Source organism: Cynocephalus volans, chromosome 9, assembly GCF_027409185.1.
Source record: "Cynocephalus volans isolate mCynVol1 chromosome 9, mCynVol1.pri, whole genome shotgun sequence".
Taxonomy (NCBI): Eukaryota; Metazoa; Chordata; class Mammalia; order Dermoptera; family Cynocephalidae; genus Cynocephalus; species Cynocephalus volans.
In genome coordinates this window covers 85,952,642-85,968,036 of record NC_084468.1, presented here as the reverse complement: position 1 = coordinate 85,968,036, position 15,395 = coordinate 85,952,642, and the positions used below count along the sequence as shown (strand labels likewise).

The 15,395-nt window shown below is 33.2% G+C and overlaps 1 protein-coding gene across 1 annotated transcript in view; it reads left to right on the top strand.

The window, feature by feature from the left end:
- The window catches only part of EIF4E (eukaryotic translation initiation factor 4E), a 38,012-nt gene extending 24,332 nt beyond the window's left edge, over positions 1-13,680 (top strand). The window contains exons 3-7 of the mRNA XM_063107727.1: positions 3,758-3,853; positions 7,453-7,516; positions 8,243-8,356; positions 9,759-9,898; positions 12,409-13,680. Of these exons, the coding sequence (XP_062963797.1) occupies positions 3,758-3,853; positions 7,453-7,516; positions 8,243-8,356; positions 9,759-9,898; positions 12,409-12,523 (529 nt within the window). The 3' untranslated portion in view covers positions 12,524-13,680. The remainder of the gene's footprint in view (positions 1-3,757; positions 3,854-7,452; positions 7,517-8,242; positions 8,357-9,758; positions 9,899-12,408) is intronic.
- The last annotated feature ends 1,715 nt before the right edge of the window (positions 13,681-15,395 follow it).

Here is a 15,395-nt window from a genome sequence, read left to right as displayed (position 1 = left end):
GGTTTTTTTTTTTTTTTTTTTTTGTCTTTTTGTCTTTTTGTGACCGGTAAGGGGATCGCAACCCTTTGTGTAGTTTCGCCGGCACCGCGCTCAGCCAGTGAGCGCACCGGCCATTCCTATATAGGATCTGAACCCGCGGCGGGAGTACCGCTGCACTCCCAAGCGCTGCACTCTCCTGAGTGCGCCACGGGGCCGGCCCTTATTGTTTTTAATATGTATTTCTTTATCGAAGTTTTAAAGCATTTTTATCTGTGGATTTTTATCTGTGGAAGTTCATTCACTTCTTTTGTCCTTTTTTTTTTTTTTTTTTTTCCTTTCGGATTTATCTTTTCAAGTTAATTTTCAAGCATTGTATACTAGGGATGCTAGTCCACCCAAAGCTGGGGATGGCGGGAGTGTTAAGTTGAAAAAGTTTGTCTAAATCACTTGTCTTTTAACATTGTCTGTGGAATTGGATGTTTTTAGAGATTTTTAATTTTCGCATAGGCAAATATTACTTTTCCTCCATGGCTTCTGGGTTTCATAGCAGTCTTAGGAAAACTTTACCACAATTTATCCTTTTTGGTAGCTGCATAGTAATCTCTTACATGGATGTGTCATATTTTATTTAAGTCAGCAGTTTTAAAATGTTTGGTCCTGCAACCCCTTTACACTCTTAAAAATTATTGAGGACTCCACAGAGCTTTGATTGTGTGGATCTTTATCTATTGCTATTTACTGTATTTTTATAGTGAATAATGCTAAGATGTTACTTTATTTTTCACTGATATTATATATTCATTTTAAAATTATATATTCATTTAAAAGGCCCATCACATGTTAACATAAGTAACACATTTTAATGAAAATAACTATTATTTGAAACGAAAAACATATAATGGGAAGAATAATTGCATTTTTGCAAATCTATTTAAGTGCCTGACTTAATAGAAGTCAGCTGGATTTCTGTAGCTGCTTCTGCATTCAGTCTGTGGAGATAATTTGTTTCAGTGGAAGTGTAACAAGAAAATATGGCCTCACACAGGTACATGGTTGGAAATGGGAGGAGAATTTTTAATGGCCTTTAAAAATAATTGTGGATACTCTCCTTTACTACTAGGTTTCTTATAGGTTAGTTGCAATGTGCAATCTGAAACTGTATCCAAGAACTTCTTACCATGTTGCATTAAAATTCACTCGTCTATCTTGCATTTGGAATGTTCCTTTTAATGTATGATGTATAACATCATACCTGGGTCATTTGGAATATATTGGCTCAGATCTCACTGCAGTTCTTATAAATGTTATCACATTTCTTTATATAGTATCAAATAATAATTATTCAATAATATCACCTCTAAACTTATCAGAAAAGTCTTTAACTTTTAGGAAGTTGTCAGGTTTACAGTGGCAAATCTTTTCAAAATTCTGATTTTTTTCCTCAAAATTTTAGGCAAAAGGCTTGCTCTGTTCATTTTTCAAGAAACAACCATGGTCTGTCAGTTTTTTCAAGTAAAAATGATGTTCCATGAAGAAAAAGTGACTAGTTTACCTCACAATTCAAACATTGTATTTTGTTGTGCAGTAGTAGAAGTGTTTTCGTACAGAATATGGAAAAGATAAATTGAAATTTAATGTAATTTTCTTGCTTCATCAAGAGCATTTTAAAATGAAACTAAAGGACAGTGACTACAAGTACAGTTTGGTGCCACTGCTTGATTCTTTCTAAGGTGCCAGCAGATTTACCTGTCATTGTCGTTGTGCCATTATTGCAAGCATCAACACAGTGGAAAATAAAATGTCTTAGCGTTATTATGAAAATAGGTCTTGAGGGAACCTAGGTTTATTCAAACCATACTTTGAGAACTGCTGATTTAAATAGTTCCCTGTCAATAGGCACATAGAATGTTTCAAATTTTCCAGAATTAAAAACATTAGTGTGCAAACATTTTTATCTAGTTACCTAATTATTTTCTTAATATAAATCTTTACATGTTTAATGGATGTGTGCAGGTTTATTTTATTTTTTAAAAAAGAATGAATTATTTTTAAAAATCCAGAGCATAGTACTTTGTTTTTGTTTTTGGTTTCCTTGATATTGGTTGGCAAATGCAGGCAAATGGCCAAGTACATGTGAAATGCATCTCATCTTTCTATCAAACTGGGGTTACCAGGCATTAATCATAGAATTATGAAATATGTATCCAATTTGGAAAGCTCTTCAGACAACATTTTTATCAATGAGAAAATGGAATTTCCTTTTGATTTACCTTTGGTATTGTAATTCAGAAAATATTGAACTTAATTGTTCTAAAGGTGAATCATTTTAGAATGATAATATTTAAGTGTAGCTGTAATGTTACATGAATTTATCTTCTGGGGGGAGGGGGGGAGGGAGAAGGGAGGGAGGTTTTGGTGATGGGGAGCAATAATCAGCTACAATGTATATCGACAAAATAAAATTAAAAAAAAATTTATCTTCAAGGTATTAGAGAAACTATTGTATATGAGGGTACTTCAAAAACTTCATGGGAATATTCGTATTATCTTTTAATTTTGTTTTACCACAAACTTTTTGAAGTATCCTTGTATTTAATATATAAGTTATATAACTATATTATGTAGGAATGAAACTATTTTAATAATATATTGAAACTGGTATGCATTATTTTAGAACATACACATGCAGCATTCCTTAATCCCTTTATTTTATTATTTTCCTGTTTGTGTGTTTGAGTAAGTATAGAATCACATTTAATAGTTTTTCCTCTTCCTAGCACTACCATGTTTTTTCTCTTGGCTAATTTTTTGTTCCTCTGATAATTCAGCCTTCCTGTTCCTCACCTTTCTTTATAGTTAAATGTTCTGCTCTCTTTTTCTTAAATAACAATGCTTGCTTATCTCTATCATAGCATTGAGCAAACAGTAATTGTCTCTCTACTACATTTCTATGAATTCCTCTGAGTGATGAGCCTCAGTGGGTCTCTAGGTATAGCAGAGAACCTGTTACATAGTAGGCATAAAATACATATTTTTTTAAATGAAAGAAATAGAGAAAACTCATTATTTGCCACTGTAATAACAACTGTCATTTAAAAATTTTTATTTTTTCTAAATTTTTGTGGTAAAATATGTATAACATAAAATTTCTTTTCTTTCTTTCTTTCTTTCTTTTTTTTTTGGTGGCTGGTATGAGGAAGTTAACCATTTTTAAATGTACAGCTCAGTAATGCTAAGCACATTCACATTGTTGTGCAACCAATCTTCAGAACTCTCTTCATCTTGCAAAACTAACATCTCTGTAACTCTGTTAAACAACATTTCCCATTCCCCATTCCCCATTCCCCATTTCCCCATGTCCAGCCCGGGTAACCACTGTTCTACTTTCTGTTTCTGTGAATTTGAGTACTGTAGGAACTCATTTAAGTGGAATCATACATTTATCTTTTTGTGACTGGCTTATTTCACTTAGCATAACGTCCTTAGCCTTCATTCATGTTGTGTCAAATGTCAGAATTTCCTTCCTCTTTAAGGCTGATGAATATTCCATGGAATGTATATGTTACATTTTGAACACTTGAGTTGCTTCCACTTTTTTTTTTTTTGGTGGCTGGCTGGTATAGGGATTGAACTCTGGATCTTGGTGTTATAAGCCCCACACTGTAACCAACTCAGGTAACTGGCCAGCCCTGCTACCACCTTTTGACTATGGGGAAGAATGCTGTTGTGAACATAGGTGTGCAACTACCTTTTTTTGACCTGGATTTTTAATTTTTAGATGGGCGCTCTGGTTTTTTAAAAATGATAAAAGCAAAACTTGGCAAGCAAACCTTCGGCTGATCTCTAAGTTTGATACTGTTGAAGACTTTTGGGCGTAAGTAACTTTATTTTAGGATATTTGTTGTTTTATTAGTTGTGTGTTTTTTCATTTTAAGTCAGATGAAGGGTGAATTGAACACTTAATGAATATTCATCTACAGAACTACCTTTTTTGTTTGTCCATCTGCTCACAAGTGTTTGAATTGGTGATTATGCCTTAACAGTTTTAGAAAGCTTGTCACCCTTTTGCCCTGAATATTCTCCGTTCCTTGTCCTGAGATATCCTGGTTTGAGAATCCTTTATTGCCCCTCACACTTCTGATAACTAGTTGGAACTTGTTTCCTTTCTTGGTTACCTATGTGCATTTGCCTCATAACTGTGTATTCCAGAGTTGTTGGGTCATTATTTCTGCAAACTCTTCAGTGCAATATCTGGAATTTCCTTTTCTAGGGATTTTGAGATATCAAAAGACTGAAGGGTTTAAAATTCAGGGTTTGTTGAGAGAATGATAGTATCTATTATGATAGTTTATGGATTTCATATACTTTGATCCACTTCAAGAAGAAGAGTTGAAATATTTTTGAGATTTTGTTTCCAATTTAGCAAAAAATTAAGATTTGGGATCATAAACTACAGGACTTCAAAATAGAATTTAAAATTGTAAAGTCTTTTTCAAGAAGTTTAATATTGATTCTCTAAAACCGGTTAACTTAGTATATCTTATTTACTTGGAGAATGTGTAGGAAGTATTATTTGAGAGCATGAAAGGCAAAAGTTATTAAAAACATTTTTAAGAGCTTGAAATTACCTAGCAATTATCTAAATATTCTGACTCGTACATGTATATTTTCGATCTTATATATGCTGAATTAGTGATGCTACTCTTATGTTTTAATGTAACCCCCTGAGTGTATTCTGCCTACACAAAGGAATAGATTGTGATCATAAAATTCATATATGCTTACTTCCTCAAGGGCAGAAATAATATTCTTCTGTATGTTTTCAGTGCCTGGCCTGTAGGAGACATTTAGTATGCATTTATTTGTATCACTGAAAAACAACAAAGCATAAAATTGTTGTGGGGCAAAGGCACAGAACAATTCAAGACCGATGTTAGTGTTGTAGTTTTATAGCTCTTTATTTTAGTGTTGCAGCTCTTTGTTCAGTGTTACAGTGCCTCTTATTGCTTGCAAGCAAGGAGAGCACTGGAGGGCAGAAACCCCAAAGCGAGTGTCTCCCTGAACAAACGAGCCAACCCCTTTATATAGCCTAAATTCCTGCCCTTCTCTCTGCTAGGTTCTCTTTTAGGTCCTCTTATGTAAGTGAGGGATGCTGTCCTGCTAATTTGGATTGGCTGGTTATGGGACACAGTCTGTTGGTCACTTTAGGAGCCTAATTTGCCGCTGGCCCCTGGGGGAGGGTGTGAGACTGCTGTTATCTCATAGAAGGCGGGCCCAAGAAGCAAGCAGGGTAAATGGCAGGGGCTTGAGTTTCCAGTGGAGCATAAAGTTTCTAAAACAGTTTCTCAAGTGGAAAAGGGAAAAGCTCAACAGTTAAAAATGCTTAAGGTTCCCTGCAATAAAATAATTAAAACTATTGTGAACTAACCATGTTGGGTGTAGTAACTTTTTATTAAAAGCATTGTCTTAAAAAAAAAAAAAAAACAAAACTACATTTAAGCCTAACTAATTCATTTGTCTAGTTGTCTAGTTAAAGTAGGGTTATTCATTGCCCTTCATCAAAACATCAAGTGCTTTTTCTTCTTTAATTGTGTTTATTCTAATTGTGTTTATTCAAGACTCTTGAATAACTCTCCAGTCTCCTACACAAAAAAATCCTCTCTAGTCTTCTGTAGAGGAAAAGGAAGTGTCTTGAACCACTACCACCCTCACCACCACCCCATTATATTTGCATTTATGTAATTTATTTGGCTTTCGCCAGTTTACATAATTGTATTTTTAACTTGTTTTCTAATTAGAACATTGCCCCACACTTTAGTTATGTGTCATGTCATTGCATAGTGGGTTTTTATACCATAATTTAGAGATATGAAGGAATTCTTCAGCTTTCTACAAATATCCAAGCCAAGGGGGGAGGGGGGAGGGAGGGAGGTTTTGGTGATGGGGAGCAATAATCAGCCACAATGTATATCGACAAAATAAAATCAAAAAAAAAAAAAAAAGATCAAAGAAAAAAGAAAGAGAAAAAAAAAATCCAAGCCACTTGTTAGTTTTTCACTTTTTTCTAACAAATTTAGTGTAAACAAATAGAGTCCTTTTGTATTTATCCATTTTGTGTAGTCTTAGGATTCTGTTTAAATTTGCCATTTAGGGCTAAGCCCGTCATGGCGACGCTCCCGCTGAGGGTTCGGATCCTATATGGGAATGGCCGGTGCACTCACTGACTGAGTGCCGGTCACAAAAAAGACAAAATAATAATAATAATAATAAATTTGCCATTTAGAGATTCTCATTACAAACTTGCTTAAGAGACCTTAGGGTGCTGTGAAAGAGAAAGGAGGCAGCAAAAAGAAGCATTAGTCTTTTCTCCCTTGAATGCCATTGAAGAAGGTCACTCCCACATTATCCATTTATTTTATGAAATTAATGGTGCTAATTCTATAGTCACTGGTAGTATCCAGGCCTTTTTTGTTGCCTAGTGGAGGCTGTCACTTGATAATGTAGTTAAAGAAGAATGACCATTAGGTAATGGTTCAACAAACCTTATGGTGGTCTTATCCTGTCTCACTCAAACTGGTTTTGTGTGTTGTACTATGGAATATGATTCAAAGGATGCCAAATTTTTTCTGAAATCTCTACTTGAAATATTTCTACACCGGGTTAAAATAGCACCAAGAGAATCTGACTAAGGATAATTTCTGCCATCTAATATTGGAGACAGGCAAAGCATTCTTACTCTGTTGCCAATTTTAAACAATTTTGCTGTAAGAGACCACAGAAGATCAAATGATCTAGTCTTCTACCTTCAGGCAAGTGAATATCAAAGTCTTCTTAAATGTTATTCTGTTATTTTGATATTTAGAAAATAGCTTAAAAATACAGAGCCCAGGGTTCTACCCCATATTTGAGTGATTATAATCCCAAGGGGTAGGGCTTGGAACTATATATATTTTTTAAAGCTTCCCAAATGATTATTGTGCTGATTAAACTAGTAACAGTTTGCGGTGTTTGGGAACCACTTGTCTGTTTTACTCTTGGATACCTTCAAGGATTATAATATTGACTGTTTGGGCCGTGAAGTCCTGGTCAGAGAGTTTGTCTTTTCTCTTGATTTATTTTTTGGTATGTTTGTGAACAAACAACTGTTCATTAGCCTCATAAATTCTTTCATCTACTTAAAGTTCTTCAATGTAGATATGAATGCATTGAGTTAACTAATATATTAAAATATATTTTTGTCAATAAAATCTTTAAAAGTATTTTCTTGAAAATAATACATATCGTCAGAAGTTGGTTCTTCAACTGATTGTTATTAAGATCTGTTTTGTCCATTTCAGAAATGGACTTTGTAGAAAAATAAGTAAACATCTTTTTTCTGTTTATTTTTCATATTTCCTAAATGTGTATATATGTAAGCACGGGAATTCTGCATTATATATTCTGTGTTTTTAATTGTTCTCTTCTTTTACCTAGTCTGTACAACCACATCCAGTTGTCTAGTAATTTAATGCCTGGCTGTGACTACTCGCTTTTTAAGGTACGCTTAATTGGAGATTTCATATATTCACATATTTATTTTAGGACTGTACCATTCAGGTATTCATTAAGAAATCTTGCAAAAAACTTAGGAATAATTTATACTATGATATTAAGGCTAACAGTTAAATTGGCTTTAATAGGCTTTAGCTCTATTTTTATATAGAATAAATAATAATACAAATAAAAAGTAGTAATGATAAAAAATATTTTGCTCTATTTATATATAGTATAAGTAATAGAAATTGAGAGATAACTGGGCACATACTGAAGCTGATTTTAATTGGAACTTTGATTATCCAATTCAATCCCTTTATATTTTTGAGCAGACTGAGTTTGTCAGGCATTCTTAACTTGGGGTGCATGGGTCCTTGAGATATTCAGGTAAAAGGGGGATGGAGCATCCATTAATTCTGAAATTGCATAATTTTTACATGTACTTTCTAGGTATAGAAGTTGTACATGGTTTCCAAAAGATGTCTGTTACTCATAAGGTTTGAGAACATCCAAATTATGTTTTAATAGCTAATAAGTGACAAAGTCAGAATTCTATTGTGTAATCTCATGCCTCTGGGGCTTTAAGTCCTGTATTCTTTTTAAAAACTATATCAATGGCAGTTTTATGGGAAATACAGTAAAAAGTTGACAGTGTTGTTGTTTGCAGTTTCTGAAGATTATCTCTCAAAGTAACAATATTGTCTAATATTGTTGTCTTCTAACCCTGTAGGATGGTATTGAGCCTATGTGGGAAGATGAGAAGAACAAACGGGGAGGACGATGGCTAATTACATTGAACAAACAGCAGAGACGAAGTGACCTCGATCGCTTTTGGCTAGAGACAGTAAGGTTTTTAAATTAAACCAGTTTTAGAGGCAGTTTTGAAATACTGAAACTTAATTTACATTTAACTTTAATTTACATTTAACTTTGGTTGCTTAATTTAAGGAGAGATACAGCATGCTACCCACACTAGAAAATCTAAGTCAGCAATTATTTGTGTTCCTCACGAGAATCCTATATACTTTACATACTAGTACAGTGAAACTTCCGACCACATTACAAATCGGATATAAAGTGATTGGCAGTTGACTCTCACCTTCCACAATAAACCCACTGGTCATTTCATTAACCTCAAAATTACACAACTTCACACTTTGTTTTATTAAGGTTTTTGCAACCCACTTACAGCGTTGCTGTATTCATAACAAACTTTTTAGATCAATGAAGCAAATAATGAAATTGTTGCTTAATGCCATTCAACTTACATGTTGTGATGTAACTTGGAACTTTTGGCTTTATAAGGCTTTTTCTGTAGGCTTGTTTCAATCCCCAAGCTTTTGACAGGGTCTATAGTTTCTTTTATATCGCTAGCAATTGACACTGTCTGATTTATAGTTAACGCTTATTAATTACTTAATAAATATTTGAATGAATGATTTTTTTTTAAGACGAAACAGTTTTGCTTTTGGAGAAGATCATCAGTAATTACCATTTTAGAATTCCACATTTAAAAGTCTGGACATTTTAGTTTTTGCAAGATGAAAAAAGTCCTGGAGACAAATGGTTGTGATGGTTGTACAACAGTGTTGAATCTACTTAATGCCACTAAACTGTACACTTAAAAATGGTTAAAATAGTAAATTTTTTCAATTTTATTTATATTTATTTTTGTGGAGTACAGTGTGTTGTTCCAGTACATGGATAATACTACACAATGATTCTTCTACGGTAGATAGTAGAGTTTTGTACCTGTTAGTCTGCCATTTCTCCTTCCACTCACCCCTTCCCCTCCTGGCCTCTGGTAACCTAAAATGGTAAATTTATGTGTATTTACCACAGTAAAAATAAATTAGCAAGTATTCATGAAAAAGAAGAACAAGAGGCAATTAATGTAATCATGATAGCTATTTCAGTTATTCCATTAATAGTTATTTGCTGGCAAATATGATTATAAGCAGTGGCAGAGCAAATGAATGTTAATAAAATAATTCCTCTTCAGTCTGTGACTTGACATCAGTTGTCCAATTTGCTGAAAAAGTTTAAACAAATGTTAATGTTTTTGATATTAAATGAAAAACCATAAAAGTGAATTTTTAAAAAGTCAGGACAATGAATTATATACATAAATAAAATTTAGGCATTTTAAAATTAAAGTTTTGTGTATGAACAAATATAGAAAAGACATTTGCAGTCTAATTAGCTGTTTATAATCTATTGGATGTAATGTGGGATTTTTTTTAAAGCTGCTGTGCCTTATTGGAGAATCTTTTGATGACTACAGTGATGATGTATGTGGAGCTGTTGTTAATGTTAGAGCTAAAGGTGATAAGATAGCAATATGGACTACTGAATGTGAAAACAGAGATGCTATTACACATATAGGGTAAGTTTTGCTTTTTGCTTACTACTTTTACAATATTAAGGTAACTAAAACCAGAAGTTCTTTTATTTATAGCTTTAGAAATAGTTGGGTTTTGGGCCAGCCCCATGGCTCACTCTGGAGAGTGCAGCACTGGTAGTGCCAAGGCCATGGGTTCGGATCCTATATAGGGATGGCTGGTGTGCTCACTGGCTGAGCGTGGTGCAGACAACACCGTGCCGAGGGTTGCGATCCCCTTACTGGTCAGAAAAAAAGAAACAGTTGGGTTTGTAGATTGTTATTTTCCTTGTATTATTTTCATGAACAAATTTATAATTTTGAACTGCTATTAGTGTTCAACGTCTTATTTGTATTTTTTTCATTTCTATAAAATTGCTTTTTCTCAGCAATGGAGTATATAATCAATAGAGCACTCTTTGACATGTAGCATTTTATTCACTTACTAAATGAGAATGTAAGTATTTTTTCCTGCTTTGAAAAGCGCTATTTGAAAACTAGAGCTGGGCCGAGCCCGTGGCGCACTTGGTAGAGTGCTGCGCTGGCAGCGCGGCGACGCTCCCGCCGCGGGTTCGGATCCTATATAGGACTGACCGGTGTACTCACTGGCTGAGTGCCGGTCACGAAAAAACGACAAAAAAAAAAAAAAAGAAAGAAAGAAAAATAGAGCTGCTTTTGATAAGTGTTAATGTTTAATATTCATAATAATTCAGTGAATATTGGCAAATGGTATATATGTATTTTTAGCATATTGTATACACTACATAGAATTTTCATTGAAATTTAAGTAATGTGTCTTGGTTTTTGTCCATATTTAAAAACCACAGGTGTAGGTTTTTACTTTTTTTTTTTTAATAAATTTTACACTTTGCAAAAATGGCCTGTCACTTTTTTTTTTTCCCCCCAAACTAGGATTTTCTTTTTACCACATTTAAATTAGTAAAAGTTGATTTTAAATTTTTTGTTAAAGTCAAGTACTGGTCATTCATAGGTCACAAAGTGTTTGGTTTACCCCTTTGTGATTTTTCAAGCATTATGAATTTTCATGTGAATGTAATTCCTTTCTGGATCAAAAGGTATAGGAATTTCCTAGGTTTCATTCTATGTAGGGTCTGTAAGAGATAGTTCATTGTTGATTTATCATCATATGTACAATCTTTCTGTCAGTATCAAAATTTAATTGTAGGAGTTTTAGATTTCCTTGAAAACTAGAGTTAAAGAAATTATGAATTTCATTTCTGTGGAAGATTTGTATTTGTGTCAATATTAAATGTTTTTTAAACCTTTATATGAAACATTTTGAGTTCAGTTTTTCAAGAAAAGATTTATCTTTACTCTTCCAAGTTGTACAGCTGCTATCTGGCACTTTTAATGGTTAATAATCGAAAAGGATGCATTGTATCATAATGTAAATCTGATAGTAGTTGCGGCTTATTATAAAATTATTTTAAAATACCTAATTTGGGGGAAGGTAGTAAAATATTCTGAAGAATAGAGTATGGAAAAACTATCCGTGAGAGAGGATTTCATCCCATGAAAATGTTTATTCATTTATTTTCATTTGATTTTGCTGCTTATTTTTGAATTTTTGCTTTTTTTCCCCTTAGAATACTCAAATTCCTAAGGTGAGCTGTGAGGCTCTTTGTGATCTTTCCCAAAGATCTTGTCAGCCTTACCTCATATTCACTTTTCTTATGAGCCGTAGCCACACAGACTTATTTTTGTTCCTCAGCATTCAGATGTGCTTTGTTTTCTGAACTTTGTACTTTAAACCTCATGACTTTTTAAGGGGAGATTTCTCTAATTTTGTAGATGGGATTAGATCCCTCTTGATATACAGTATTATAGCCCTTATACTTATCCTCTTTGACACTCATTTTGTTCTTAGAATAGAGCCACATCTTATTTAAAATTAGATTGTAGAGTTAGTGTGTAAGGTAGAAATTATGTATGTTTTAAATTATCGTGAAAATATCATAAATCTCCCTCAAAGTGTTTGATTTTGTGCAATCTTGTCAGTAATAGATATGATAAATGTAATTGTGTAGTAATATATTTACTGGGGCTCATATGTAAAATATAAGAACATTTTAGATTAAAGAATGAAAATAGACATATGCATGTTACTGATTTTTGTGTAAGTATGCTTGTGATACAGCTCCATCATATGTATTTTTTTATTTTATTTTATTTTTATTGATTATTTGATTGTGTTTTCCCCACTAGACTGTGAATGCATGAGCCCAGGGACTGTCCCTTCTTTGCTCATTATTTAGTAATAATTGTCATAGTACCCAATACATACCTGATTGGCTCAAATGTGTATTAAGTGATTAATCAAGATTGTTGTGAAAATGAAGAGTTAATTGTGCTAAAAGAAAAAGGGTGTGCAGTTTCCTATTTCACTCTCAAGTCTAGGTATATTAGTTTTTTATATAAAGATTAATACTTCTGAATTTTTAAAATAATTTTTTGGTGAATAAAGTTAATGGCTACTTTTCTTCTTTTTCTTCCAGGAGGGTATACAAGGAAAGGTTAGGACTTCCTCCAAAGATGGTGATTGGTTATCAGTCCCATGCAGACACAGCTACTAAGAGCGGCTCCACCACTAAAAATAGGTTTGTTGTTTAAGAAGACACCTTCTGAATATTCTCATAGGAGACTGCGTCAAGCAATCGAGATTTGGGAGCTGAACCAAAGCCTCTTCAAAAGCAGAGTGGACTGCATTTAAATTTGATTTCCATCTAAATATTGCTAAGATATAAGAGAAGTCTCATTCGCCTTTGTCTTGTACTTCTGTGTTCATATTTTTTTTTAACTTTGGCTAGAGTATCCACTGTCCCAATCAAAGAATTACAGTACACATATCCCCAGAATCCATAAATGTGTTCCTGGCCCACTCTGTAATAGCTTAGTAGAATTACCATTACAAACACGTTTTACTTATTCACAATATTCTAAAAATAACTTGCATTTCTATACCTTATAGGAAAAAAATTCTGTTTCTGTTCCATTGTATGCAGGAGCATATTTTGCTGGTTTGAAAGAATATGATGCATACAGTTTTCTAGCAATTTTCTGTTTCTTTTTACAGCATTGTCTTTGCTGTACTCTTGCTGATGGCTGCTAGATTTTAATTTATTTGTTTCCCTGCTTGATAACATTAGTGATTCTGATTTCAGTTTTTCATTTGTTTTGATTTTGTTTTTTTCCTCCTGTAACATTGGTGAAGGATCCAGGAATATGACACAAAGGTGGAATAAACATTAATTTTGTGCATTCTTTGGTAATTTTTTTGTTTTTTGTAACTACAAAGCTTTGCTACAAATTTATCCATTTCATTCAAATCAGTGATCTATGTTTGTGTGATTTCCTAAACATAATTGTGGATTATAAAAATGTAACAACATAATGACATTCCTAAATAGAATTAGTACGACTGTTTTTGTATCTTTATGCTGTATTTTAACACTTTGTATTACTTAGGTTATTTTGCTTTGGTTAAAAATGGCTCAAGTAGAAAAGCGGTCCCATTCATATAAAGACAGTGTACAAAACTGTAAATAAAATGTGTACAGTGAATTGTCTTTTAGACAACTAGATTTGTCCTTTTATTTCTCCATTTCTGTAGAAGGAATCTGTTTTTCTTATTACAAGGCAGTCTCTCTTGTATCTTCTCTTGTAGTGTCTTCCACATGAATGAACAGCATAAGTTTGGAGCACTAGTTTGATTATTATGTTTATTACAATTTTTAATAAATAGGTAGTATTGTATGTATGGAATTAAATTGACGTGGCTATTTTTGTTTTTTATAAAGTAAGGCACAGTCCTTCAGTTTTAGGTAAGCATTGTACTCTCATTATGTTAAAACTCCTGAGAATTGGGATCTTGGTGAATCACCATTTGATTGGTAGGAACAGGGATTGTAAAATTTGATTGCTGAATTGAAATGTTCTTATTAAGTGTCATAATGATAGCATAGGGAAGGTACAGGTGGTGGGGGCATATGCATTAAGAATTTTGTGGAGCAGCATGAGGAGGAAAAAAATGAATTTTGTTAGTGTTGCTCTCTAACTAGAATGAAATAAACAGGTATTAAGACATACTTATATTGGTAAATTGTTATAGTATGGTTTTCTGTAAACTTGAAAATTTGGTCTACTCTTTGTCAATATCATTTGAAAGCAAACTCGAAAATATTTTGTCTGTAATACATAAGTTTAGATCCTGTGAAATGAAGTATGGCTATCATAGACCAAAGGGCAGGCTGAACTATAGGTAGCAGAATGGAAATCATTAGTTCAGAGGAAAATTTGTCTTTAAATGGGGATTATGAATTGATTATTTTAAAACTGATAAACTTGACAAAAATCCTTTATAAAATAAACATGAGCCGAGCCCGTGGCGCACTCGGTAGAGTGCTGCGCTGGGAGCGCGGCGACGCTCCCACCGCGGGTTCGGATCCTGTATAGGAATGACCGGTGCACTCACTAGCTGAGTGCCGGTCATGAAAAAACGACAAAAAAAAAAAAAAGAATTTAAAATAAACATGAAATTAATAGCATTGATTTCATTGTAGAATTTTAAAACAGTTTAAAGGGTGCCACAGGTTGCTATCCGAGTAGTCTTCAATGCCACAGACACCTCTTATTTAGTATTCTAGGAATACTGAGTCTTGTGTTTATAATCTCAACATACTGTAACTAATATCTGTTGTTTAAGCTTGGGTGATTGGTTAAGCTGATTTATTGTCTGTGTTGGTTTGTAATAGTTGTGAGCACTTCAAGACCTTGCTAAAAATTGATGGTGATGGTGGTGTTTTGGCAGTGGGTGGGACTGGAGTAGCATATGTGTTAGAAATTAATGCTCTATTTCCTTAACTGTAAGATGCAGTCTGATTTTAAGAAGATCAGCTTTTATGGTTATAGGAGAAATAATACATTAAATGTACATAGTTCCACATTTCTTAAAAAAAAATAATTTGTTGCATTTGATTATCCTTATTATCATTTTAGAATAACAATTTTATTTTAAATCTTTTTCCTGAAGCAAGGAGGTATGGTAAATTACTCTGAAACACTTTTGGCAATTGCCACTTGTGTCATGGTGACTTGCAGCTTTTCATAATGTCATTAGCATTTTTTCTAAATATAAAATTAGACTGTACATGATTTTTATAACTTACTCTTTCCTCCCTATCCAACAGGATATTATAAATATATTTTCATAATAGAGAATTGAAATAATCTTTAATGGATGAACAGTAGTTCATTGTAGAGATGTAACATATTTCATTTAATGAATTTAATGTTAATTATGCTAGTTCTTCAGAAGGATTTGATACATTCTGTGTAAGAATTAAATAATGACAACACTTAACATAGTATTAATTGTGTGCCAGGTAGTGTTCGAATCACTTTACATGCACATTAATCTGAACAGTAATCCTTTGAGATATAGATGCTGTTACCCCATTTTACAAATGAAGAAATAGGAGCATTG